This window comes from Leopardus geoffroyi, chromosome A1 (genome assembly GCF_018350155.1).
Source record: "Leopardus geoffroyi isolate Oge1 chromosome A1, O.geoffroyi_Oge1_pat1.0, whole genome shotgun sequence".
Classification (NCBI taxonomy): Eukaryota; Metazoa; Chordata; class Mammalia; order Carnivora; family Felidae; genus Leopardus; species Leopardus geoffroyi.
In genome coordinates this window covers 110,669,214-110,696,508 of record NC_059326.1, presented here as the reverse complement: position 1 = coordinate 110,696,508, position 27,295 = coordinate 110,669,214, and the positions used below count along the sequence as shown (strand labels likewise).

Here is a 27,295-nt window from a genome sequence, read left to right as displayed (position 1 = left end):
TCAGCCCCACGCCTCCCCGGCCCCGTGTCCGGGCGCACGCAGCACCCACGCGTGCCCGCACACGCCCGCGGGCACACGCGTCCGCGGTGGGCACTGAGGTCGCAGGAAGGTAATGGTTCTGGCCGGTAGCTGGTTGGGGACCCGGGCCCAGGCCTGGGCGGTGTCCGGGGCGGGTCCAGGGGCGGAGCTCGCCAGGCCGGGCGCGCAGGGTCGGGGCGGGTCCGCGCCGCCGCCGTCCGCGCTGTCCCGCCCTCGGCCCCGCCGCTGCTCTCCGTTCCTCGCGCTGCAGCCCCAGCGGTAGCAGCCGCCGAGCCCGCCGCCACCGCCCCCGAGGTAGGCGCTGCGGACATGGGCCCGCGATCTGCCGGCGCCTGGGGTCGCGGGCCCTGCCCTGGGGAGCTGAGCAGGAGGTGGGGGGAGGAGCGGGCGTGGGCGAGGGGTTGAGGACCGGGCCCCAGGGGCCGAGCGGGAGCTCCTCGCGCAGAGCAGGCCGCACAGGCGGGCGGCAAGCGGGCCGGGGCGCGGGAGCGGGAGGCCGGACATCCGGGGGCGCCTGCGGCTGGGACTCGATCCTTCGGGGACCTGCGGGCGGAAGGGCACGGGCCGCCGCGTGAAGGCCAGGCCGGCTGCAGGTCTAGGTGACCTTTCCCGGCGGCGCCCTCTGGCCCTCGATCCCGCCAGCGCGGGTCGGGCGGGGAACCGCCTGCCCCCACACTCACCGGGCTGGGCGCACGGATCTGTGCGGTCCACGCTGTCGCCGCCGGCATGAGTTCCTGTGACGACCGCGGTCCCTCGCTCCCAGCCCCACACGCCCTGTCCGGCCTGTCTGGTTCACGCCCGGAGAAGGTGGCGCCCGGCGCTGTTCCGCGCGTGCCAGCTCCCTACCGGGCGGAACGAGAGGCTGAGAGTCGACTTAGGCCGCAGGAGCCTGTGCAGTAGGCTCGGCCTTGGGAAAGGACGCCCTGCGGGGAGCGGATGTGGCCTCCTTGGCCTTAGGAGAGATCCTGGTTCGGTTGCTCATTCATTCACCGAGTGCGTCTGTGCCTTCACGACACTGGTTGGAGCCCTTGGATTTCAGGGCTGCAATCCTAGTGACTTGCCCAAGGTCACACAGCCGGGGCGATACGAAGCCTAAGTTTTCTCATCTGTACAATAGGAGCAATTGTAGCTCTCCTTGTAGCGGCCATTCATCTTTGGGAAGAATGATACGAGTTGATTAACGCCGAACCTTCAGTAGAAACCTTGACACTTGAAGCTTTTGGGGAGGATTTAGCCCATCCTCTGTAGACCATTCTACTCCACTTGGTGTTCTGGAAAACGTTTAATAAATACAGCCCCTGTTATTTTAAACGTTATTACTAAACACTTGTGTGCCAGGCAGAGTAACTTCCATGATCATTAATGAAGAATTCTTTAAGTTTATGGACAAGGTCAGGTTGAAGTAGGAAGTGCGTGCAGAACTGAGGGAAGGTTTCACCTGAGGTCTCCATCACCCTGACCAGCCTTACCTCCGCAGAGGAGGTAGAGAATGGGCCCCTACTTTGCCTAATGTGCTGTTGGCAAGACCAGGGCAGGCTGACCAGGGCTTGCCTTGTTTCTCCACCCCAGCTCTGGAATGAGTTCTACAGGGTTAGGCTTAAGCCCTTTGCAGCTTTGTTTTCATTGCCCGGGGTGGTGCCATTTGGCACACAGTAGGTACTTGAGAAGGGTCTGTGGGGGTAAATGTGCTCTTCCTTTTTATCCAAGAGTCAACTTACCCTTACTGATAGGAGGATAGTTGTGGTTTTTGTTTTTTGTTTTTTGTTTTTTTACCATTGCAGCATATGTCTTCTAGTAGTTGCTCATTAAGTATTTGTGAAGTTATTGAATGGGCATATGTAGTGGCTGCAGCCCCGGACCATGTTCTCTTGATCTTGGACATCCTTTCTGAGGGACACACACATCTATCTCACTCACTTCCAGAAAATAGTCTTGCTTAGCAGAGGGTCACGTCTGTTTAAAGAGCTCCTGCGGAAAGCAGTGAGACGCAAAACTGTTTCCCAAGTTGACATAACTGCTTTAAACGTGCTATCTTCATTCTGTGACTTTCCAGGTCCTGTGGGAAAGTTGTAGAACTGGTGTTTCTGGGCCTTCAGGGGAGGGCGACCAGGGTGAATGGGATTCTCCTAAGTGCTTTTCCCTTCTCTGATGGTGGGTGGTGGGTGGGTCGATAACTTCTGCTGGAGTTGTTCTAAATAAAAGGCTTGACCTTGGGGAGGGGGGTACTGCTCTCAGTTGATTGCTTAGTTTTATTTCTATATTTTTATTCTATTGGGTAGAGGCAAGGGCTGTCTGTAGACACAAACACAGGGGCTCCAGGAGACCATATAGTGAGGAGTTGCCTGTGGGCTGCCGGTCCTGCTGGACCCTGGGCAGATGTGGACAGTAACCTTCAAGCTGGTGGTAATGAGGGACATTGACCCCCCCCCCCCCCATCTTTACTGATGAGATGCTCCCAAGGCACTGAAGTTCACTTTGCCCTTGATGGAATTTTAATGGCCTGACATCGTTGTTGGTGGTGACTGGGGGAGATGTGTGTGTGTGTGTGTGTGTGTGTGTGTGTGTGTGTGTGAGAGAGAGAGAGAGAGAGAGAGAGAGAGAGAGCCAGCCCAAACCTGCAGGCAGCCCCTCAGGGAACTCAGAGAGTCTGTGGCCTTGGGCTCCCCACAGACTCCTCTGGTATCCACTGAGGAAAAGTGAGCAATGGGGTCCTCTGCTGGGCCTGGGTCCCCTGCTTGCTCTCAGGGAGGTGAGGGTGAGTGGGCTTCTAAGCCCTTTATCCAGAACTGTCCTGGAAAGAGTCCTGGGGAGCAGATTGAGCTCACAACACAGCTCTGACAAGAGCCACAGGATTGAGTACAGGTCAACTCACTGTCTTGTTCCTCAGTGTCTCCTTTATAAAAGTGTGACCATCATCATCATCGTCACAGTCAGTCTTTATCGAGGGCCTGCTCAGCACCCTTCTGCGGGGGCTTAACGTATGTGTGACGTTGAATCTACCATCCTGCAAACCCTGGGAGAGAGGCACTCTTGTTCATGGGTCAGGAGGCTGGAGCCCAGAGTTGGGATTCGGGACCTGGTCTGGCTAGTTCTAGTGCTGGTAATTCTACACTGAAGTTGCCACGGCAAGGGGCCATTGCCACCAGCTGATAGATGCGGACGCATTTGAAAGGTCGAATTTGCTGTTCAGAGGGGAACTGTTCTCCTTTCACGCTGAGCAGAGTGAACGTGTGTATGGCTGTGTGTAGGCTGCCTGGCAGTGGATTGTAATCAGTGGAGTCACTCCTCTTTGTTGCAAGGACAGTGACACTGGGTGTCTATCAGGAGAAAGGTCAGTTTTTACTGGGATGAGGTAGGAGACATTCTTCCAGGACTTACCTGGACAATATTCAGCTCAAGAGTACCTCGTGTGGTCAGGGAGGACTCTGGACCTTGTGGTTGAGGGTGGCCTTTTGATAACCTGCACAGCAGTGGTAATTATACTAAGAAATCTATAAAATGTAAACCTGTAATAAAATCCTCTCTCTGGTCATTGTGTACTTACCACGTATCAGTCACTGTATTAAGTATTTCATATTAGCAGTCCTCACGGTGATGCTGAGACAGATACTGTTTCCCCATATTCGAGCTGAAGAAACGTGAGATGCATATACATTGTGACTTGCCCTGGGTCCCATATGTGGAGAGTCGTGGAGTGGTATTGGAACTCAGGGCTGCTTGACTCTCAAATCTACTTGCCCAAGCACTGTCTATTTAAACCCCACTGGGTCAAGCCAGGCAGCGAGGTTCCAGGAAATGTGAGGTGTCTGAGGTCAGACAGGAGCCCTGGGTGCACCTGGGACCCAGACCTTGCCATGCTGCCTGCCAGCCCAGGCTTTTCTTCCCTTGATGGGTGTGTGGGCCTGCAGGCTGCCCCCAAGTCAGTTACATTCCCTTGCGGCTTCTTATGGAAGGCTGTGCTGGTGGTGGCCTAGCTCCCAGAGTGTTTTAAAATAGAAGCAATGCCTAGGAAGCTGGGCTCCCCGGTGTGAGCCTCTCGTGGAGTAGGAGGGGAGGGCAGCTGTACTGGGAGCACAGACTTGCTTCAGAGCACAGGTCACCGGCTTTGTAGCATCCGGTAGACATAACCAGGGGCTGCCTTTTCCGTGAGATAGGGATAGGGGTGTGAGGAGGCTTCTGATGGTGTTGGCTTGATATATTGGTTTTCAGAGCTGGGCTAACCTCCTGCTGGGGAAGTTGCTTTTCCTGGTCCCCAGAGTTAGGGGGAGGTGCTTTTGTTCTAATCCCTGGCTGGTCTGATGCTCCTCCTATGTGCTGGCCCAGTTCTGCTCAGACCACCTCAAATGATGTTAGAGAAACAGCAGAACCAAAGACTTTCCTACAATTTTCCCTTTCTAAGGGAAATCCAGGATGGTCATGGTGATGGTGATGGTGGTGGAGGTGACTGCCCTCTTGGTCAGGGGCCTTGCACGAATCAGTTGCACACTTACACGGGGTGATAAAAGAAAGCGTAATGAAGGGGCCATTTGCAAAGGTGTGAGCAGAGTGTGGAGCTCGTTGGCAGGAGCTGTGGCCTTGGAAAGCAGTCACTGCCCACCTGAGGCCCAGCAGGGAGGGAGCTTGGGAAATGAGTACTCCAGCCTCTCTCTCCCATCTTCTGCTGGTGCCTCCTGTTGGCCAAAACCAGCGATACATAGCCTTTGATAGCAGTCCATAGTGATCAGCTCTTGGGTCACAAGAGCAGGATGGAGGAGAAAAATGGATCTGAAGGGACAGAGAATATCCAGAATAATGGACTGTGATTAGCACTGCCATTTATGGAGCCCTCACCGTGTGCCAGATACTCCTACGTGCTCTGCCTACCTAACTTACTTAATCTTTGCGGTAGTTCTGGTAGAAAGGCCCTAGTGTTAGCCCCATTTTATAGGTGAGCAAAATGAGACCCTGGGAGTGTAAGTTATCAGTGGCTTGTCCAAAGTTACACAGCTAGTAAAGGCTGGTGCCGGTAAATCCTCTGCCAGGCTCACAGCTCCTTCTCATAGTCAATGTGCCTTGCTGCCTGGGCACCCAGTTGGGCTGTGACATGCCGTGGCAGGGTGGCTCCTGGTGTTTGGGTCCTAGTGCTGTTGTACCCTTGCCCTTGAAGATGGTGCCTCTCAATCCATTAGGTGTCACCTTGCTCACAAGACTGAGTCTTGGGAACTTAAGGCCACCCTGCTCCCTGTGTCCCCCACCGCAGTGGTTGTTAGCTCTTTGAGGGTACCACGGCTCCTGTGCCAGGATTCTACTTCTGCCGACAGAAGTGCTGTCTTGCCTGTTTCTTAGGCTGCGAAAGGCTAAGAGGGGGGGAAGGAGGCTTTTGAACAAGTGCTTCAGGCCGTTCTCATGCACATTAAAGTTAGGGAGCCCTGCCCTACTCCTGCCTCCTGGGCAGGGTGGCCAGAGCCACAGGTGGTCATCTGGGGGTAGAATGTCCCCCCTGCAGGCCTTGCCTGTTAACCCTGCCATCTCAGTGTAGTTGGAATCTGTTCTTGGAACCCGGATAGATACTTCCCACATGGCCTTTTCCTTCTGGCACCTCTATTGCAGCAGTCTTTTAGAATGTGGCTTATTGTGGCATCGGGAAGGCAGCGTAGCTCAGTTTCAGACACGTTGGTTGGGTTTTTAAATTTTATGTCCTTAAAAAAGTTATCAGTATGTACAAACAACTTTAATAAAGTGGAATAAGAAATGAAAATCCTATTTTAACTCTCCTCCTTTCCTAAACCCCCCTCGTTTCCAGAAGCAGCTCCCAGTCAGCCACAATGTACAGATGGGCTTGTAGCCTTCCTACATGCTTTCCCATCATTCACAAATGTGTGAGCGCATAAACGTGTATGTGAAAGGGTTTTCCTCTAATAATGCAGAATTATACGTTTTCTATGACTTGCTTTGTGCGTTGAACTACAGTTGGCCCTTGAGCACTGTGGGGGTTAGGGGTGCTTACTCCTCATGCAGTTGAAAATCCTTCTCTAATTTTTGACTCCCTCCCAATTTAACTACTACTGTTCACCTCAAGTTTTATTGATATTATACAGTCAATTAACACATATTTTGTATGTTATATATACATATATATTATATATTGTATTCTTACAATAGAGTAAGCTAGATAAAAATATTACTACTTTTGAAAAGAACTCTTAAAAAAAATTTTTTTTCATGTGTATTTATTTTTGAGAGACAGAGAGAGAGCATGAGCAGGGGAGGGGCAGAAAGGAGAGAGACACAGAATCCGAAGCAGGCTCCAGGCTGCGAGCTGTCAGCACAGAGCTTGATGCGGAACTTGAACTCACAAACTGCGAGATCATGACCTGAGCTGAACTTGGACGCTTAACTGACTGAGTCACCCAGGCGCCCCTAGAGAAAAAATACTATTAACGAAATCATAAGGAAGAGGAAATACATTTACAGTATTGTATTTATTGAAAAAGATCCAACATATAAGTAGACTTGCGAAGTTCAAATCTGTGTTTTTCAAGGGTCAGCCATATGTCAAAGATAGCTTTCTATGGCACCTTGCATAAATCCACCTCATTCTTTTTGATTACCACATGGTGCTCTTTAGTTTTTGTAAGTACCTTAATTTTCATTCATTTCCCCATTCGTGGACATTTAGATTTCTTCTGGCTTGTGTTACAGAACGAATGCTGCAGTGAGCATCCTCGTGTGCTCCTCTCTGGGGACCTTGGCTGGGTTCCTAGCAGTCGAATTGTCTCTAGGTTAACGCATGCCCACTTACGCATTGGCCAGTAGTTGTCTCCAAAGGGGCTGTCCTATGCTGGCGTGAACAGGGGTGACCATTTTCCACACCAACAGTGGATGTTTTCATTTGCATTTTTGCTGATTTGTTTGTTGAGTGAGCTTTCAAACACAGGTGTGTCACTCACTCTACAGTGGCTCCCTGAGGCCCTTAAAGTCCACACCTTGTTCTGAGGTAGTAAGTGGCCCTGCTCCCTTCTGAAGCCTGGTGGTCTCCTCAGCCTGAGTTGAGTTCTCTTTAGGCCAAGGCGGGTGGAGAGGGTACTAGTTGTGGCTGTTTCCACCCCCCATTCCTGGCGGTGCTGCAGCCTCCCTGTAGAGGGCGCTCCTGCTGCTTGGTTACATCCCCGTTTGCTTAGACTCTTGTCAGATACTAAGTTTCTATTTTTTTCCTTCTACTATAAAAATACTTTCATGCTCCTTGCACATTTTCTCATTAAACAGACCTTTATATTGAATACCTGCTACTTGCCAGGGCTTGTCATCTTTGACACATAGCTTTTTACATATTTTGGATAAATTTATGCATGACAGGCTCCGGGCTGCTTTGAGTTCAAGGGTGTGAGTTGGGGGTAGGTGTGCACTTGTGGGTGTGGTGGGGGCGCTGGAAGCAGAGCAGCTGTCACTGACAGGCAACTGATGAGTCAAGGAAGATATGTCCCCCCCAAGGTGGAGGTTATGTAAGTGTTATGCAGACTGTGCTGGGCGATATACTATCTCTCCCCTCTGAGTTTCCAGTATGGGCTGGATTTTCATTCCTCGGCTGGAGTGGAGCTTGCATAATCTGTTCAAGGTCAGCCAGCGAATGGTTGGGTAGGTAGGCGAACAGGCAGTGGAGGGAAACAAGGGACTCCTGTCTCCCACTGTGACTTACTGGTCCTTCTCAAAGTCATCAGTGACTGTGGGAAGGTCTGCTCAGTCCAGTCCTGTCTGTCCCTCATGTTCCACTTATCCTTGGGAACCATGCTCGCAGGCTCTGCATTGAAGCCTTCACCCAGGCTGGCTTCTGATTCCCATCTGTCCAGGGCTGGCTGCTTTCCTGTGTCAAAGTGCCCCGCCTCACGCTCGGACTCTAGAGGCTGGGCTTCTGAAGGCACATGGGGTGGCTGCCACCAAGACAGATGGTGAGCGATTTGGAGCGATTTGGAGCTGATCTAGGGGGAGGTAGCGGCCAGGGGGTCAGGGTTCAGCCTTAGAATCAGCACAGGCAGCGGGTTAAATGAGAAAGCAGGATGCTGAGGTCTCTTTCACACCCCCCGGTCCCGGCCTGAGAAAACATGAATGGAAATCATTTCTACAAGAAGATGATTTTTGCAGCGGGTGCTGAGAACTGTGTAAAAATGGGCATTTTCTAGGCGCTGTTGCCAGTTGTAAGAAAGCGGAGCTTTTCAGAGGCACACTGCCTCAGGCCTTGCCTCAGTCCTGTCAGATAAATGCAGGAGGCGACTGGGTGGGGAAAAAGAAGACTGCAGCAAAAGCCTAGGGGAAGCTACAGTTGCACAGCAGGTGTGGGCCTGTGGTGAAGGGAGCGTCTTGGCTTCTGGGTGGGTGTTTCCTCAGGTCCAGGAGTGGGTTTGGCTCCGCTCAGCTGGGGGTTCCTGTGCATCTTCCCTGCCAGGTGCTGAGCTGGAGCTGCAAGGAGAACCTGGCCTCATCCAAGCTCCCTCTGCCCTCCCAGCTCCCTTATGTTTGGATGGTAATCTCCTTAGTGGCCATGTACTTTAGGGTGATGTTTGTCGGTGGTGGAGTGTTTTTTGACAGGTGGTTTTGCTGGTTCTTTTTTTTGGGGGATTAGTGATGAGTGAGAGCATTTGGGGAACATTAAATGATGAGTGATCTGCTTTTCCCTGATGCGAAAGCTGTTCGTGTCTGGTGAGGTGGGTCCTAGAGCCACAGCAGAGGGTACTTTTTGGAACGCCCTGGCCCCTGAGGTACAGGGAGGTCTTGGCTGACCCAGAGAGGTTGCCACTGTACTGCTCTTTCCTCACCCTGGGGCTGAGTTTGCAGTCCAGCTGGGGAAGGGCAGCGCTGAAGAGGGGTGCTCAGTCCACTGATACCTGTTGGCACTGGTGGCCGTAGAGAATGTTCTGGATCTTTTGCTGAGATGTTCTGCAAGTTTCCTTGGGGCTCCGTCACCTCAGCCTTTGACGCAGGTTTGTTTCCTTGTTTCTGGGAGGGGCCAGGGCCATCTGTGGCTGAGACATATCGACGCCTTAGGCTGGGGGTATTCTGCATGACCTGGTGGATGGTTTCTTTGGCTGTCCCTGGGGTGGATGTGCCTGTGAGGTTCGCTTGGGGTGGAAGGGGGACAAGTTGAGGGGGGGGGGTCCCCAGACTTGAAACAGCCAATGGGGACAGCCTGAAATGGATCTTCCCCCATGCTCTTTGTGCCCTGATCCTAATGTGGACTGAGCTGTCCATGGTTCCAGCCTGATCACGTGCAAGAGATAACAAGAGCAACAAAGAGGATCGTAAACAGCTCCCTGGGCTGCTCCACTCAGCTCTGACAAAAAAGTGAATGGAGGCGGAATTAGCAGAACCTCTGAAAAAAGTACCATAGGACCTGGACCACAGTTTTATTACTTCAAGTGGTGGAAGTTTGTCGTTGTTTGTTTTATAGCGTACTCATTGCTTCTGTGGGCTCCTTGCAGCATCTAGGATGTTAAAGCTTATGTCAGGAATGCAGCTTCCTGTGGTGATGCTGTTCACCCTGGGACCGATTGAACTATTTTTCTTAACCGACGGAGCCATCCAGACACCCTGATTGAGACATTTTTCATTGGGTTCCCACTTACCAGGAACATGCCTTGCAGGTGTTTGCTTGTGTGAGTGCATATGTCGGTGACTTCAGGTGGGATATATGCAGGCTCAGTTTGGAAATTTAGGTATACTATATTTTAAAAATTAATGGAACCATCCTTGGGTTAATTGGATTCCTGCTAATTAGGGCTGATGATTTGGGAAATGGAGAAGATGCAGATCATGGTGCTTTCTCTTGACTCCTTTCCTCCTGGATGGAGCACACTGTGTGTGTGTGTGTGTGTGTGTGCATGTGCGTGTGTGCTCGCGCTGTCCTGGATTAGGATTTTAATTCTGTGTATGTAATGCGTCAGAATACAGCCTCTCAGGGACACAGTGTGGCCTTAGGGAAAGGACTCTGAATTACTTGCCTTCCTTGAACCCTGAGGTGTTTAATAAATGCTTGTTGACTTAGTGATATGCAACAATTTCAAGTAGTACTTTAAAAAATAAAGTCACATTGTAGCTCAATAAATGTTTGTTTGAATTAATTTTTTTTGGCGGGGCGAGGGGATGTGGTTATATCTCCTTCCATGTGAAGAGTTGCCTAATTGTTAGGTTTTACTGTATTCTCTGTGAGGAATCTGATAGTCAAAAAAATGGGGTCCCCTGAAATACAAAGTTTTTTGAAAAGTTGCATTTATTCTGGCACATAGTAGGTACTCTGTAAGTATTTTGTTGGAATGGATGAAATGAGAACCATATGGAAAATAGGATGGCCTGAAAAGCTCTGATTTCTCTTCAGTACACTGAATGCCATAGCAGCCGACATTTTGTAAGAAGATATGTTTTATTGGCAAGAGTCCTGCGATTCAGTAAAGTAGCTGGCTTGTGGGAATTTGTCTTTGACAGTTAATTCATTCAGCAAATGTTTACCGACTGCTGCTATATTCTGCACTTGTGCTCAGTCCTGGGGGGGCTAAGGAAGAAGAGGTCTAAAGGCAGGCTGGTCTGCTGTCGACAGAACTTACCTGGGTGTCTCCACCTCTCGACATGAGGAGGCACGAGAGAGCAAGACTTCTCTGTGCACACCTGGGAGAATAAAGTGCCTGGGACTCTGTGCTGATGATTTTTATTGGTGGTTAATTATAGCTAATAATTTTTGTTGATGGAAAACTAATTTCCCTAATTACTGATGTGTCTTCTGGTGATTCTTTTATTGTAGCAGAAGATGGCTGTGCCTCCCACGTATGCTGATCTTGGCAAATGTGCCAGGGATGTCTTCACCAAGGGTTATGGTGAGTGTTTCGGAGCTAATGGGCTGGGTTGGCATGTTTGGGATTTTACCCATCACAGTTCGGGAGACCTGGGTGGGTCAACTCTCAGAACTTTGATGTCGGGGGGAAAAAAGACAAGCCTACTAAGCCTAATAAAGCAGTGTTGGTTTGTACACCTGGTAAGGGCAGGCTTACGAATCGCTGCAGACAAGTGGACGCCCTGGTTTCCTCTCCCACAGGTGGGAGCAGCTCTGTGTGTGTCGTGGTCATGGAGTGCAGTTTCTAAGTGTTGCCCATCCTTAGGCCTGTGCTCACACTGTCCCGTACCTTTCCCTGTCATTCTGCTGGGAGCGCACAGCCACTGTTCGGTAGCCAAAGTTCCACATGTAGGCAGGCAGCAGTGGAGACAGGCACCCTGCACACTCACGGCATCTTGAAACAGGAGAAGGGAGGCAGAGATGCTGCTCTCGAGCTAGTTATTTAGCCTATTAACAGTTCCCATGTTCTTTCTTTAGGATTTGGCTTAATCAAACTCGATTTGAAGACAAAATCTGAGAATGGACTGGTAAGTTGTCTGACCAACACGGATCGTGGGGGTTTATCGTAGATCAGTGGAGAGGATAACTACCGTGTCCTGGGTGGCAGAGTCCAATGAAAGGACCTTTTCTTTTGTTAAATTAAAAAAATTTTTATTTTTTTGAGAGAGAGAGAGAGTGCGCACATAAATCGGGAAGGGGCAGAGGGAGAGAGAAGGAGAGAATGTTAAACAGGCTCTATGCTCAGCCAGGAGCCTGACATGGGGCTCAATGTCACGGCCGTGAGATCATGACCTGAGCTCAAATCAAGAGTTGGACGCTTAACTGACTAAGCCCCCCAGGTGCCCTGAAAGGACCTTTTTGATTGTGGCAGTTTGTGGTTGTCACATTCATCGCATCCTGTATGGGATGGATGGTCCAGGGGCATGCTGCTGATAGGTCCCTAGTTTAGCAGCTGTTAATACTCACTGAGTTAATAAACTCTGTTTTATTTTTCCTTGTTTCTTTAAAAATTTTTTTTTTTTAACATTTATTCATTTTTGAGACAGAGAGAGACAGAGCATGAACGGGAGAGGGGCAGAGAGAGAGAGGGAGGCACAGAATCAGAAGCAGGCTCCAGGCTCTGAGCCATCAACCCAGAGCCCAACGCGGGGCTCAAACCCACGGACTGTGAGATCGTGACCCGAGCTGAAGTCGGATACTCAACTGACTGAGCCACCCAGGCTCCCCTCCTTGTTTCTTTTTAAAATTGAGCTGTTTTCAATGCCACCTGATTATCAAAAAAAAAAAAAAAAAAAAAAAAAAATTAGTATTCCCTTTTAGACTGTGTGTATGAGGATTGTTGGAAGGAGGACGTTTTGGGGTTGATGTACTCCAGTGTCATCTTGAGCTCAGCGGTTTTGGTCTGTATTTGGCTGGAAGTGTTGTGGAAGCGGGATTGTCTTCCTGTCGAGACTGATGTATTACCACGGCGGAAGGAAGCTGTCTCCGTGACAGAGAATTCCCCATAAGAGTCTTTTAACTAACAGGGCTCTTTAATCTCATCTGTATTTAAATATTGAATTGAATTGTAGAAGTAGCCTTTGCCTCCACACATTCAGGTCTCACCTCTTGCATAGAGGAAAGTCCGTTCCATTTAGGATGCTTCAGTGGAGCCCTGGGGAACAGGCCGTGACTCTCTCTCTGCTTTACAGGAATTTACGAGCTCAGGTTCTGCCAACACTGAGACCACCAAAGTGACGGGCAGTCTGGAAACCAAGTACAGATGGACTGAATACGGTCTGACGTTTACGGAGAAATGGAACACTGACAACACATTAGGCACAGAGATTACTGTGGAGGATCAGGTAATGGTGGTCACTGCGAAGAGACACAGTTTTATTCTGCTGCCCTGCCTTTGACTAAACCTGGCACGTTTCTTCTCTGTTCAGCTTGCACGTGGACTGAAGCTGACCTTTGATTCATCCTTCTCACCAAACACGGGGTAAGAATCTCACGTGTTTTCTTAGCAAGGACGTTTAACAGTGTTTTTTCTGTTTGTTTTTAAAAATTTTTTTTAATGTTTTATTTATTTTTGAGACAGGGAGAGACAGAGCATGAATGGGGGAGGGTCAGAGAGAGAGGGAGACACAGAATCTGAAACAGGCTCCAGGCTCTGAGCGGTCAGCACAGAGCCCGACGTGGGGCTCGAACCCACGGACTGAGAGATCATGACCTGAGCCGAAGTCGGATGCTCAACCGACTGAGCCACCCAGGCGACCCTTAAATTTTTTTTTAATGTTTATTTTTGAGAGAGAGAGAGAGAGAGAGAAAGAGTGAGTGCACATGAGCATGGGAGGGGCAGAGAGAGGGGGAGACACAGAATCCAAATCAGGCTCCAGGTTCTGAGCAGCACAGAGCCTGACGTGGGGCTCAAACTCATGAACTGTGAGATCATGACCTGAGCCAAAGTTGGACGCTTAACCGACTGAGCCACCCAGGCACCCCTAACAGTGTTTTATAGTGAGATTCTGTGCTGCGTGTTGTGGCCATCCTGGCTTCATCTGTGGAGGGCTACAGGATTTGTGTGGTCCAGTAATGCTGTGTTTCATGTGAGTGAGGCTGCTGGGAATGTAAGCCGCCAAGGCTGTAGGCAGCCGGCGATGTTGGGAAGCAGTGTCTGAGCGATCATTGTTGCCAGCCCCAGTTTTCAGGCTGGCAGGGCCCTTTCCCCAGTTTTCTACATAGGAGCACTGAGAGAGGATGGGTTTTAAGTGCAACGTGGTTCCTCAGGATGCACTTTTTGCCCCATGTCCCCCAGCCACAAACCAATTATGCTTCACTGTTATTGGGCTCATCAGGAGGCAAGACCATGTGTTGGTTGCCTCAGCCCCTGGTGCTTTTCAAAGTGACTAGATGGGACACATGTTGCACAAATAGCATGTCGGGTTCCCTTACATCCTACACCCAGCTTCTCCTAATGTTAACATCTTACATAACTATGATGTAATTATCAGAACCAGGAAATTTATATGGCTGTCATACAGTTAACTAATCTGTTGTCCTACTGATGTCTTAGTTCTTGTCCATGACCCATTTCAGGATACTAGATTGCATTTAGTCCTCAAATCTCTTTGGTCTCCTCTAATCTGGAACGTAGTCTTTCTTTGTCTTTCATGACTTGGACACTGTTAAATAGGATTGATGAATTATTTTGTAGAATCCTTCAGTTTGGATTTGTCTGATGTTTCCTCATGGTCAAACTCAGGTTATGCATTTTTATTATATTATGTTATATTATTGTTATATTATTTATTTTATTATCTTAAAAGACTTCTGTTATACAGCCACAGAAGTGATGTTGGGTCTATCTTGTGCGTGATATCAGGATGTGTATGTCAGTATTCTTTACTGGTGATACTAACTTTGATCACTTGATTAAAGTGGTCTTTGCCAGGTTTTTCTATGAAGTTACTTTTCTCTTTGTAAATGGGTATGCCGGGAGATACTGTGAGACTATGTAAATATTCTGTTTCTTACTTTTTGAAAAACAAAATTAGTATCCATAGTGATTCTTGCCTGCAACTAGTATGTTTGGTAAAGATTTTCTCTTCCCATCATGCCTTCTGCATTTATTAATTGGGATTCTACTCTAAGGAGGAGCTCTTCCTTCTCTATTTATTGAATCATTTATTTATATTGATATGGATCCACAGACATTTATTTTATTCTGTGGGTTATAACCTATTACCACAATATATTTGATTACTCATTTGTTTCAGATATGGCCATTGGGCGTGTCTCCAAGTGTGCTTTTGATAATCCCCTGTCACTTCTTTTGAGCTCTACTTCAGAAGATATAGCAGGCTCATCTTCTGCTCTAGTCCTGCCATCAGACGTTTCTGCAAGGAGCTTCAGTTCCTTTTATTGAAGAATGGCATATAGAAACCAAGATTGTGGGCACAGTGTGTCCGCATTGCTCCTGGGTATTTGAGGCAGGTTTTGATGGTTTATGGAGATTGGAAGTGAAAGCTGGCTTCCAAACCTACTGAGGCGGATAGCCTGGGAAAGCATCGTGGCTTCTGAAGGAGCTGAGCGTAGACCACATAAGGATGAGGCTGCAAACTCCTCTAGGGACCAGCCCCCACATTGAGTACCTACCACAGAAAAATCAGATCTTTAACTGGATATCAGAGTCGTGCCTCTCTCAGGTGCTTGTCAAGTTAGTGCTATTGTTTAAGTAGCTTTAAAAAAAAATCCCAGTAATACTTGAAAGAGGGAAAACTCCAAAGACGTGGAGTGTTGCATTAGAGCAGAAGCCTGGAGAGAAACCTGAGTCACTGCCCGAGCACTGCCTATTCTCTGGGGACTTTGTGCTCCTGGCCAGAATTCGTTGAGACAGGGTAAGGAGGCACCATGTAAATGGTCTGGGATGGCTGGTCCACACCACTGGTCAGAGGCCCTGCCACAAGCAGCACGCTTTGGTCAGCAGCAGCTTTTTACCTGGTGGTTATAAGATGCCTGATTTTTACAGTGCTGGTCTCCCTCCCTTCCTAAATGTCAGCCTCCGAGCAGCTGCCTTTCATCAATCACCCCACTAGCGTGGTGCCAGTTGGATAAGCCAAAACCCAGGTTGCTTCCTCCAAAGGGTAGGCAGACCAGAAGAGGTTTATTTTATTTTGAGAGAAAGAGAGAGAGAGAGAGAGAGCATGCATGAGCAGAGGAGGGGCAGGGGGAGACAGGGAGAGAGAGAATCCCAAGCAGGCTCTGTGCTGCTTGGAGTAGAGCAGTGTAGAGCTCTACAGTGTAGAGCAAGTAGAGCTTGGAGCTCCACACAGGGCTTGATCTGATGAACCATGAGATCATGACACCAGGTGCCCCTATTTTGAGTTTTTCTTATTGACAGATAATTTGTTTGGTTGTTATTCCTTTCCTTCAAAGCTTGTGAAAATGTACCAAAGCAACTTGAACAAAAGTGGTAAGCATCATTGTCACTTGTGAAGGGTGTTGGCTTTATTTTCAACCATGACCTCGGAAAGTCTCATCTCCTTGATGACTTGGAATGTTTAACCTTAAATTTTTTGTTATAGAAAATTTCAAACATACTAAAGACTAGTATGTTAAACACTCATCAGGGGGGCGCCTGGGTAGCTCAGTTAAGCCTCCGACTTCAGTTCAGGTCATGATCTCGCGGTCCTTGGGTTCAAGCACTGCCTTGAGCTCTGTGCTGACAGCTCAGAGTGCGGAGCCTGGTTTGAATTCTGTGTCTCCCTCTCTCTCTGCCTCTCCCCTGTTTGCTCTCTCTCTCTCTGTCTCTCTCTCAAAAATAAACATTAAAAAAAAATAAACCTTCATCATGTTACCATCACCCAGCTTTAATAATTATCAACCCATAGCTAATTATGTTTTATTTATGCACTCACAATCAGTCTCTTCCACCCTCAGATTATTTTGAATAACAGTTATTGCATAATTTCATCTGTAAATGTTTTAATATATATCTTTAAAAATTTTTTTTTAATGTTTATTTATTATTGAGAGACAGAAAGAGAGACAAAGCATGAGCATGGGAGGGGCAGAGACAGAAGACACAAAATCCAAAGCAGGCTCCAGGCTCTGAGCTGTCAGCACAGAGGCCAACACGGGGCTCGAACTCACAAACTGTGAGATCATGATCTGAGCTGAAGTCGGACACTTAACTGACTGAGCCACCCAGGCGCCCCAATATGTATCTTTAAATGATAATTTTTTTTTTTTTTAAGTTTATTCTGAGAGTACAAGTGGGGTAGGGGCAGAGAGAGAGGGAGAAAGAATTCTAAGCAGGCTCTGAGCCATCAGTGCAGAGCTTGACATGGGGCTTGAACCCGTGAACTGTGAGATCATCCCCTGAGCTGAGATCAAGAGTCAGATGAACTGACTGAGCCACCTAGCTGCCACTTGTTTTTATTTTAATTCTGGTAGTTAACAGTCTTGTGTATTAGTTTCAGGTGTACAATATAGTGATTCAACAATTCCATACGTTACCTGGTGCTGATCATGACAAGTGCACTCCTTGAGCCCATCACCTATTTCACCTAACCCCTGGCCCCCTCCCATCTGGTAACTGTCAGCTTGTTCTCTGTAGTTAAAGATTTGCAATGTTTCACGAATTTGTATGTCGCTCTTCTGCAGGGGCCATGTTAATCTTCCCTGTACCATTTCAGTTTTAATACATGTGCTGCTGAGGCACACATTTTTTAAAAAAAGTTTAGTCACAATATGATTACATTGTAAAAAATTAATAATCTTTCTTTAATATTGTTAAATCTTTAGTCCGATCAAATTTACATAATTTCATAAAAAAAACTTTTTTTAATGTTTATTTCTGAGAGAGAGAGAGAGAGAGAGAGAGAGCACAAGTGGAGGAGGGACAGGGAGAGAAGGAGACACAGAATCTGAAGTAGATTCCAGGCTCCGAGCTATCAGCACAGAGCCTGATGTGGGACTCAAACTCCTGAGCTGGGAGATCATGACCTGAGCCGAAGTCAGACACTTAACCGACAGAGTCACCCAGGTGCTCCTACATGATTTCATTTTTAATTTACAGAATCAAAAATTGCCCGTGCAAAATTGTGAAAATTGGGTCATTTGCCTCCTTAAATCTCTTTAATTTTTAGATTCTCCTCTGCCTTTCCTCCCCCCCCCCTTCTAACTTATTTGTTGAAAGTAGGTCATTTGTCCCATAAGATTACACATAGACTAAACTATGCTGTGTGTATCTCTATGGTCATTAAAAAAAATTTTTTTTAATGTTTTTATATATTTTTGAGACAGAGAGAGACAGACCATCAGCAGGGGAGGGGCAGAAAGAGAGGGAGACACAGAATCCGAAGCAGGCTCCAGGCTCTGAGCTCTCAGCACAGAGCCCACTGCGGGGCTCAAACTCACAGACTGTGAGATCATGACTTGAGCTGAAGTCAGACACTTAACCGACTGAGCCACCCAGGCGCCCCTCTCTGTGGTCATTTAACTTGTTACCCTGTCCCTCATATTTACTGTGAATTGGTAAGTCTACAGGCTTCATTGCGTTTAGATTCCATTGGGGAGGGGAGAGGGTAGAATAAAAGTGGTGACATATGCTTCCATTGGATGTGCACAGTAGGCTGGGTTTTTTCTTTGTACGTTAGTGCTATTCACAGTTCACTCAGGGGTTACAGACTGGTGATAATTCCACTTTAATCATTCATTCTTCATTTATTAGGTAGAATATTTCGATAAAAAGAAACTTCTTTTTTTTTTCAATATATGAAATTTATTGTCAAATTGGTTTCCATACAACACCCAGTGCTCATCCCAAAAGGTGCCCTCCTCAATACCCATCACCCACCCTCCCCTCCCTCCCACCCCCCATCAACCCTCAGTTTGTTCTCAGTTTTTAAGAGTCTCTTATGATAAAAAGAAACTTCTAAACTATTGGTTACTCTGAGATAGTGTAGGAAAGGTGGAATAAACATTTGCTTCCTTTTTATTTACTGTTTCAAAGTAACACATTGGTTCTCTAGTCTCTAAAGATGCCCAATGTCTGTGTTTTAAGTGTCAGTATGAATGAATTCATAGATTTAAACATATTTGATATGTTTCAATCCATTGCCAGTATTTTTTTTTCCCAAATTTTTAAATGTTTATTCATTTTTGAGAGACAGAGACAGAAATCGAGCAGGGGCGGGGGCAGAGAGAGAGAGAGGGAGACACAGAATCTGAAGTAGGCTCCAGGCTCTGAGGTTTCCCAGCCCCCATGACTGCAGGGTCCCGGGTTCTACATCTGTACCCAGGTCTCTGAAATACATGCTCATTGGGATCTCATGAATACCGAGTTAAAAGCTATCTGTCATATTTACTTAGGAGGGATGTACCTAGTATTTGTTTCTTTATTTACTAAGTGAACCACAAAGTAAGAAAACAACCATCTCCTTAAAAGCTGCTGTTGAGGAGCCCTTGGGTGGCTCAGTTGGTTAAGCGTCCGACTCTTGGTTTCGGCTCAGGTCCTGATCTCAGGGTGTTGTGAGTTCAAGCCCCACATCGGGCTCCATGCTGACAGTGTGGAGACTGCTTGGGATTTTCAGTCTCCCTCTCTCTCTGCCCCTCCCCCACTTATGCTCTCTCTGTATCTTTTGAAATAAAAGCTTGAAAAAAAAGCTTCTGTTTAGATAGATGCCTTCATGACAGATACACTGTGTCTTTTTCATAGACTTGAAGAATAGCAAAGATACATCTGTTTCATAATTACATGAGCGCTCTACCTAATAAATGCCTGTGTAGGCCATTACATTAGGCATAGGGAGAGGTTAGTAAAGGAAAATTACTCAGTGCCCCCCTTGCCTGTGTTCTCACTTGATTATTGTGGCATTTCTGCAGATGGGTTTGTGGTTGAAGAGAGGTTGTGGTCTTCCATTGGGGCACAGCAGCTGCTTAAGGGAGATCTGGGGTGTGCTGACTTTGCCCTCCATCCCTGTGTATAACCTGAGCTTTAAAACTTTTTTTTTTTTTTGCCTTCTTTTGGTATGGTTGTCACAAGGTGAGTTAGCTTATGACTTTAATACAATTTCTTTTCCTTCAGGAAAAAAAATGCTAAAATCAAGACAGGGTATAAGCGGGAGCATATCAACCTGGGCTGTGACGTGGATTTCGACATCGCCGGCCCTTCGATCCGGGGTGCTCTGGTGCTGGGCTATGAGGGCTGGCTGGCTGGCTACCAGATGAATTTTGAGACTGCAAAGTCTCGAGTGACCCAGAGCAACTTTGCAGTTGGCTACAAGACTGACGAATTCCAGCTCCACACTAACGTGTAAGTGTACGTGAGTGTCGTGTGTAAGTGTGTGCAGGAGGGGGATTGCTTTTCAAGCTCACATTTTAATCACTTTAAAGTGAGTGTTTTGACATCACATGAGCCACATGGCCTGCTGGTCTTTTTCTGTTTCCCACCTGTCCAATTCTGGAAGTGGTTTAGGCTCTTTGTGTTCTAGAGACGGTCGGAGCTGTCACTGGTACACACAGAATGACTGATCAGTTACAGCAAGGGCATGACGTCAGTCCAGTGGAGTGTCCCTTCCCTTTGTGGACACTGGAACTCCTTTCATTGTTAGTAACAAAATAGTGGGGAAAGGTGTGGCTGTCCCTCTTTCTCTGTATGAAGCCTGAGGTCAGCTTGCCATGCTTAATGAAACATAGATCTCAGACACCAGGTTAGGGGATGATGATCTCAGTTCCATACAGTGTCTTCTCATGGCAGAGCATGCAAAAGTTGACTAACTACCAGATAGTACAGTGAAGGGAAGAGAAAAGTGCAGATTGGCTTAGAGAGCCCCTTGTAGTTAAGCTTGGGAATTGGAGTGCAGTGGAGTGCTGATGTAGGTGAAGGGAAACGGATGTTTCATCTCTAAAATCCCGATGCCACAATTGGGGGACAACTTTTTCAGATTTCTTTCTTTCCACTAGAGGTCACTAAAGGAGTGACTTCTTAAAGTTAAATGGTACATGTATAGTATTTAATAACATTTCCACTTACAAAGTTTTTTGAAAAATTTTTATACAGTAGTTCCCCCGTAACTGCCATTTCACTTTTTGCGATGTCACTTACCCATAGTCAACCACGGTCCAGAAGTGGATGATCCCCCTTCTGATGTATTTTTGGAAGGCCAGCGGTAGTCCGATGTACGTCACAGGCCTGTGTCACTCACCTCACTTCATCTCATCATGTAGGCATTTTATCATCTCACATCATCATAACAAGGCCATACATAGTACAATAAGGTATTTTGAGACAGAGAGCACATTCATATAACTTATATTACAGTATGTTGTTATAATTGTTCTATTAAAATCATAAAAGTTATTGTTGCTGATCTCTTACTGCGTCTACTCTATAAATTTTGTCATAGGTATGGATGTGTAGGAGAAAATGTAGCATATATGTAGGGTTCGGTACTGTCTGTGGTTTCAGGCATCTCCTGGGGGTCTTGGAACGGATCCCCTACAGATAAGGAAGGGCTACTATAATTAGTATAATTAACATAACAGAATTAATATAACAGATCTATTATTTTGAGTTTTGAGTTTATTTATATTTATTTATTTTAACATAACAGAATTAATATAACAGATCTATTTTAAGTTTTGAGTTTATTTATTTATTTATGTTAACATAACAGAATTAATATGATATAACAGATCTATTATTATAATAAGTTTTGAGTTTATTTTTTCAATGTTTATTTATTTTTGAGAGGGAGAGAAACAGCGTGAGTGGGGGAGGGGCAGAGAGAGAGGGAGACACAGAATCTGAAGCAGGCTCCAGGCTCTGAGCTGAGCCGTCAGCACAGAGCCCAATGCGGGGCTTGAACCCATGAACTGCAAGATCATGACCTGAGCCGAAGTCAGAAGCTTAACTGACTCAGCCGCCCAGGCACCCCTATTTATTTATTTATTTTTAAAGTTTATTTTTGAGAGGGGGAGAGGGGCAGAAAGAGAGGGGGGGGTGGGGACAGAGGATCCAAAGCAGGCTTAGCTGACAGCAGCGAGATCATGACCTGAGCCGAAGTCGAAAGCTGGACGCCCAACCAACTAAGCCACCCAGGCACCCCAGTTTTGAGTTTTTTGAAGCTAAAAAGTCATAGGAAAACCAGAGTGATGGACAATCCAGTGGTTTCTGGAGTGGGAGTGGGGGAGAGTGTGACTGCCCAGGGGTGGTGTGAGGAGATTTGGGGGTGGTGGAGCTGTTCTGTATCCTGATTGTGGTGGTGGTCACACAAATCTTGTACACGTGTTAAAATTCATAGAAATGTACACCCCCCCCCCCAAAAAAAATGTCAAAAAAGGTATATAAATTCAAAAAAGGCAACATAGAAAAATGTCACAGGAAAAAGGGCACAAGCAATAGAAGTGTTTTTTAAGTTAGAGTTATGACTGAAATGGAAAGTCCTTCCTTGGTGTCGAATTGGAAATTGGCACCAATTCTAGGAATAGCAATGGCCGTTACTGTTTTCCCCACATACCTGAGCCTCACATACCTGATTTTATTAAGTGGACACGGTTTATTTTTAGCTGGCATGGAAACTGCCGACACAGCCATCTGGGTTGTCCTAGGGCTTGCAGAGGCCCAAGTGTCATAGTTGTGCTCTGTTTCATGTAGATGAATTTGAACAATGACTTCCCTCTGTTTATGGTTTTGAGAGCTCCCAACAGGAAGGCAGTGTTGCTGGTTTTAGAATATAATGAAAAATCTGACATTTTTTAGATACACATGTGAGCCCAAGAAAATTTCCCGATTTCAGTTATACTAAAGTTAATCAAAAACTTTAGTTTTGTCTGTGGCAAGCTGCTGTTCTGTGGACTTTCTGGTTCCCTGCAAATCAGGGGGTGCCTGTCCTGGCCTTGTACTTTCTGGAAGTACAAGGTCTGTATCATTGAATTTCAGGGGAAAACTTGAGCATTTAGAATGTATTTAATGAGCATCTACTTTAGGGAGAGTATATTAGTGAGGAGCGGAGTTTGCAGTGAATCAGCAGTTTGTCCCTGGATTAGTGAGTTCTAAGCTCTTTGCTGAATTCCGGAGTACGTGGGCTCTGCCTTACTAGTTTCTGATGACATTTCTACTTGAAGCACCCAAAATGACGAGGCAGAACTTTGACATTGTTTTATGTTAAAAATGGAAAGGAGGGGAAAGGGATATTTCCAAAGGCTGGAGTCACTGTGGTGTGTTTGGAAGAGATGAAGGAGTTTGTCCAGTTCGGTTTCATTCCATTTTTGAAAGACGGGAACATTTTGTAATGCACCAGGTGTCTCCTTTTCGTCCCATCAGAACTGTAGAGATTTTGCAGTTTGGGCCAAGAGTATTGCACAGGTGGAAAAGTCTGAATTGCAGGTCAAGTTCTTCTGTAATTGCTGCCCCTCCAGGGGGCTAGGTGGGTTTTGGCTGTGCCCGCCCAGCAGTGGCTGCAGCTGGTGGTGCTAAGGGCTGTAACCTGCCTTCTGAAGAACACGGGTGGCCCAGCCTTTCTTACCATTTCTGGTTGTGTTCTCCTCTCATTTGCTTCTACTCCCTTACCACTGTTATGATAGATGCATTGACAAAAGAGGTAACATTAGCAGCAGCAGCAGCAAAAAAAAAAAAAAAAAAAAAAAAAAAAATCACCCAGAATTCCATTTTCTTAGTTGCTGCTTCTATTTTAAAGAATATTTTGGAAGCAGATTTCAAATTCCATGCAGCCTCAGCTTCCTGCCTTTGGGTGTTCCCAATGGTGGTTGAAAACTAGCCTCTCCCTTTGAACCTTCCCAAAGCTGGTGTCTGTTCCATTCCTATCAGGCTTTTCCCTACTTTGATACTCGTTCTGTGATCATTTTGGTCCATTTACAGCAGCCCTGCCCTCTGTCAGACTTGGACCACTGTGCCCAGCTCCAGCCTGCCTTCAGGGGTGGATGGGCACCTGTGCTCTGATTGTTTGCAGAAACGATGGGACAGAGTTTGGTGGCTCCATTTATCAGAAGGTGAACAAGAAGTTAGAGACCGCTGTTAATCTGGCCTGGACAGCAGGAAATAGTAACACTCGCTTTGGAATAGCGGCCAAGTATCAGATCGATCCTGACGCCTGCTTCTCGGTGAGTACCTGTGGAGTCACGCATCACCCAGGCTCCACCTGAAGCTTAGGATGGAATCCTTCTGGATTGCTGGAGTTCCATGCTGGAGCTAGAGATTTTTTTTCTCTATGCAAAGAGTTTGAAATGAGGAAAGTGATAATAGTAATAGCTCTTACTGTAGATGCCAGCCACTGTGCGGAGCCCATTACGTGTGGGTTACTGTCTTTAATTCTTACACAACCTATTTGAGGCAGGTGCCTTTAAAAAAAAAGAAATATCATTCCAACCCTGTTTGCACAAATGAGGAACTGGAAATTCAGAGAGGCTGAGGGCAGATGGAGCAGACATCTGGTAAGTGCTGGGGTGCTGGGCCTGGACTTGACCCACACTGGTTTGCTCTGGAGCCTGCTCTTATCAGCCCATGTTCCATGCTGCAGACTCTAAAGGGGTCACCTTGAACCCTAAGATTTTATTTTTTTATTTTTATTGTTTTAATGTTTATTTTCGAGAGATAGGGCAGTCAGGGGAGGGGCAGAAAGCGAGGGAGACAGAGAATCCGAAGCAGGCTCTGCGCTGACAGAGGAGAGCCTGGTGTGGGCTCGAACTCATGAACTCATGTGCTAAAGTTGGCTGTTTAACTGACTGGCCACCAAGGCATCTCCCCCCTGGCTTAAAAAAATTATTACTATTATTATTTTTTTTGAGAGAGAGAGGACCCTCAGGATTCATGTTCATTTAATGCTTCTCATTTTTCATCCTCTTGCCAGCTCTTGTATTGGATATTAAGAAACCAGACCCTGGCACTTAGTAGTTGGCATCTAATCTTGCAGACTCGGTGGCATTGCTCGCGGTTGAGTTGCTGCACGATTTTTGCATTAAATCCTGTTGAACTCATCTCTGTTGTCACAGGGCACTGCTGGATGCTTCCCTTTGGGGTGGAATGCGGAAGTCTCATGTTGCAGGATGGTTATTGTGTAATTTACAAACAGCCCATTTGAAACGGGAACTGAATTTGGCTCCCTTAAAGTTATGCAGTTAAAAACAAAGGAAGAGGGGCCTTATTAATTAGATGGTATAAGCAAAAAGGAACAGCCAGATGGGGCCCTTACTGCCAGGAAATCTTTCCCCCTGCTTTGTTCTTTCTTATGGAAGTTGTCAGGTCTGAAAACAGCATTCAAGCAGGAAAACGTACCTTGGCAGCCTTAGCTTTTGCCAGGACTTGGTGTTCTCATGACGTGAGCCTTCTCTGCTCCTGACCTCTCCTTGTTTCACTAGAAAGGGGGTCAGGGGGAGGCCCAGATTTTCCTACAACTCAGGCAGAGGAATGAGGGTAACATTGACTTAACTTCTTTATTGAACTTAATTATTAATTAGCATTCACAAAATGCTGAAATTTAAGTGACTGGCTAGGTCATTCTTTTGCTCCAGTATGATTTTATTTTATTTTAATGTTTTATTTATTTTTGAGAGACAGAGTATGAGCGGGGAAGGGGCAGAGAGAGAGGGAGACACAGAATCTGAAGCAGGCTGTAGGCTCTGAGCTGTCAGCACAGAGCCCGATGGAGAGCTTGAACCCATGAACTGTGAGATCATGACCTGAGCCGAAGTGAGACTCTTAACTGACTGAGCCACCTGGGCACCCCATAACTTTCCTTTAAGTGACAGTTGTGTTGACTCTTTGAGTTTCTTTTCTGAGACTTTGCTCTCAAATTTGATATATTTCTTGTTGAATTTAATGCATCTCATAATCAAAGTGGTCATGAAAAAAGAGAATTTGATTCTGAAGGCCTGAGTTGGTTGGTTCCAAAGCTCTTACTCATTTTGGAGATGAAAACATAAAGTACTTAACAATTTCACTCTGTCTTATCTTTTCCTTGACTAGGCTAAAGTGAACAACTCCAGCCTGATAGGTTTAGGATACACTCAGACCCTAAAGCCAGGTAAGTGTTGCTTTGAAAGTTAGTGAAATTGTTTCTTAGCCTTAAAGAAAAATTGTGGTGCTGGTTTGCTGCTTTATGTTACTGCTTATATAATGCCCGAATAGTACATTATAAACGAGTGGAGAGAAAGTTTTATAATTAAATGTTTATAAAAGTGTGCAGAATTGTTATAAAACATTTGGAGCATAGAAGTAGTAAGTAGGAGAGAAAAAGGCCAAGGCTAGAGTGTTACACTTTTGGTTATTTTCTTCCATCTATTTTTCCATTGTGTACGTAGTGTCTGATACTTATTTCTAGCAGATTCTTAAAACTAGCCCATAAGTCATCCTCATTGTAAAACCGTTGTGCCGATTTCCTCTGCACAGGTGGCTAGTCCGGTCCATGGTATGTTAGAACTACGGGAGATAATACCACTTTGGGATTGGTTTGGTCAAGTTGGGTCTTTGAACTCTACAAATCTGAGATTACATGATGAAAGAATCAAACTTTTATAGGGAAAATACCAGTTAGTCGCGTGCACGTGTGTGTGTTTGTGTCCATGCCGAGAGTGAGATCTCAGAGTCTGATTTATGGTTGGACTTCCTTTCAAGGCACTTTTGCTGAAGAAGCTTACTGCATGGTGCCACTAGAAGAGAGATGATTGTAGCAGGGGGCAATGAGAGGACAAAGGAAAGTGGACTCCCTAAAGTGGATTTGGAAAGCCTGTGGAATTAATCAGATGGGTGTTCAGTAACAGGGACTGATGGGCCGTGTGGTTTTTTTGCCTGCTGATCACACACAGCTGAAGCAGGTTTTGAATCTGGTGTTGTCTTGCCATTGTGCTTAGGTACTCCTCCTTGTGTTAACCTTTCTGCTCTGTGTTGACCTTTCTTTTTGTTTCTCTCCTCCATCCCTCCCCTTTCCTTGTCCCTGGTTATTCCCCTTGCAGGTATCAAACTGACGCTCTCAGCTTTGCTGGATGGCAAGAATGTCAATGCTGGTGGCCACAAGCTTGGTCTAGGACTGGAATTTCAGGCATAAACAAATACTGTACAATCGTTTAATTTTAAACTATTTTGAGCATAGCTACCTTCAGAATTTAGTGTACCTTTTAATGTCGTACGTCTGGGATGCGAGTATTGCTAAATATCATGTTAGACCTCCAGGTTAAAGATGATTCAGCTTTAAGGTGTTACCCTTTCAGAGGTACAGAAGAAACCCAATTCCAAGAAAAGTCCTTTCAGCTGTAGACTTTGGGGGACCTTGGTGCCCCTCTAGAATTGTCAGGTTTCTTTTTTATCTAGAAATGGCTGCAAGTGGAAGCTGAGACTTCGTAGGCACTTTGTAAACTGGTATTGAGTAAATGGATGAAATTACGACTTCCTGAGAATTAATTTTGGTTTCCTACCCTAATGAAGGAGAGACTCACTGATGGTGTGTACAAAATCATCTGAAAGAGACTTTTTTAGACAGATTTTCATGACCTGTTTCCACCCCAGTCCATCACCTCTTTTACACCAAAAGTAGTCTGCAGGGCGTGGTAGCTGTTTCTTTTGTGCCATTTGGGGTGGAGAAGGTGGATGTGATGAAGCCAATAATTCAGGACTTAATTCCCTCTCATGTTGTGTTTTTTTTGCCCTTGCACCAGAGTATGAAATAGCTTCTAAGAGTCCCAGCTGCAAGCTGGGAAGAGTCTCTGTGACTGTAATCACATGGTGACAACATTCGGAATCTAAATTGGACTTCTGTTATATTCTCGCCACTCAGTTTATTTTTTAGCAGTTTAATGGGTACATTTTAGAGTCTTCCATTTTGTGTGGAATTAGATCCTCCCCTTCAAATGCTGTAATTAACATCACTTAAAGTAAAACTTGAATAAAATATTGAAACCTCA

At 46.3% G+C, this 27,295-nt stretch overlaps 1 protein-coding gene and 1 non-coding gene across 3 annotated transcripts; one reads left to right on the top strand and one right to left on the bottom strand.

Moving 5' to 3' along the window:
* Positions 1-27,295, top strand: VDAC1 (voltage dependent anion channel 1). 2 transcript variants are annotated; one of them, XM_045488981.1, is made up of 9 exons: positions 1-109; positions 10,805-10,877; positions 11,372-11,421; positions 12,586-12,738; positions 12,823-12,875; positions 19,467-19,694; positions 23,353-23,503; positions 25,365-25,422; positions 26,351-27,295. In XM_045488981.1, the coding sequence occupies exons 2-9, from the start codon at positions 10,811-10,813 to the stop codon at positions 26,440-26,442; spliced, it is 852 nt and encodes a 283-aa protein (XP_045344937.1). In that variant the 5' UTR covers positions 1-109; positions 10,805-10,810; the 3' UTR covers positions 26,443-27,295. The 2 variants fall into 2 exon arrangements, with proteins under 2 accessions (XP_045344937.1, XP_045344946.1); XM_045488990.1 differs by lacking the exon at positions 1-109 and adding an exon at positions 221-333.
* LOC123581678 lies at positions 16,997-17,099 on the bottom strand. Its single transcript, XR_006703929.1, has one exon. It is a non-coding gene; the product is annotated as a U6 spliceosomal RNA (small nuclear RNA).

Excerpts from the sequence above, each read along its gene's own strand:
- VDAC1 (XM_045488981.1), top strand. The coding sequence starts at position 10,811 with ATGGCTGTGCCTCCCACGTATGCTGATCTTGGCAAATGTGCCAGGGAT. Across the intron at positions 12,876-19,466 it reads TCCTTCTCACCAAACACGGG|GAAAAAAAATGCTAAAATCA; the intron begins GTAAGAATCTCA and ends CTTTTCCTTCAG. Across the intron at positions 25,423-26,350 it reads CACTCAGACCCTAAAGCCAG|GTATCAAACTGACGCTCTCA; the intron begins GTAAGTGTTGCT and ends TTCCCCTTGCAG.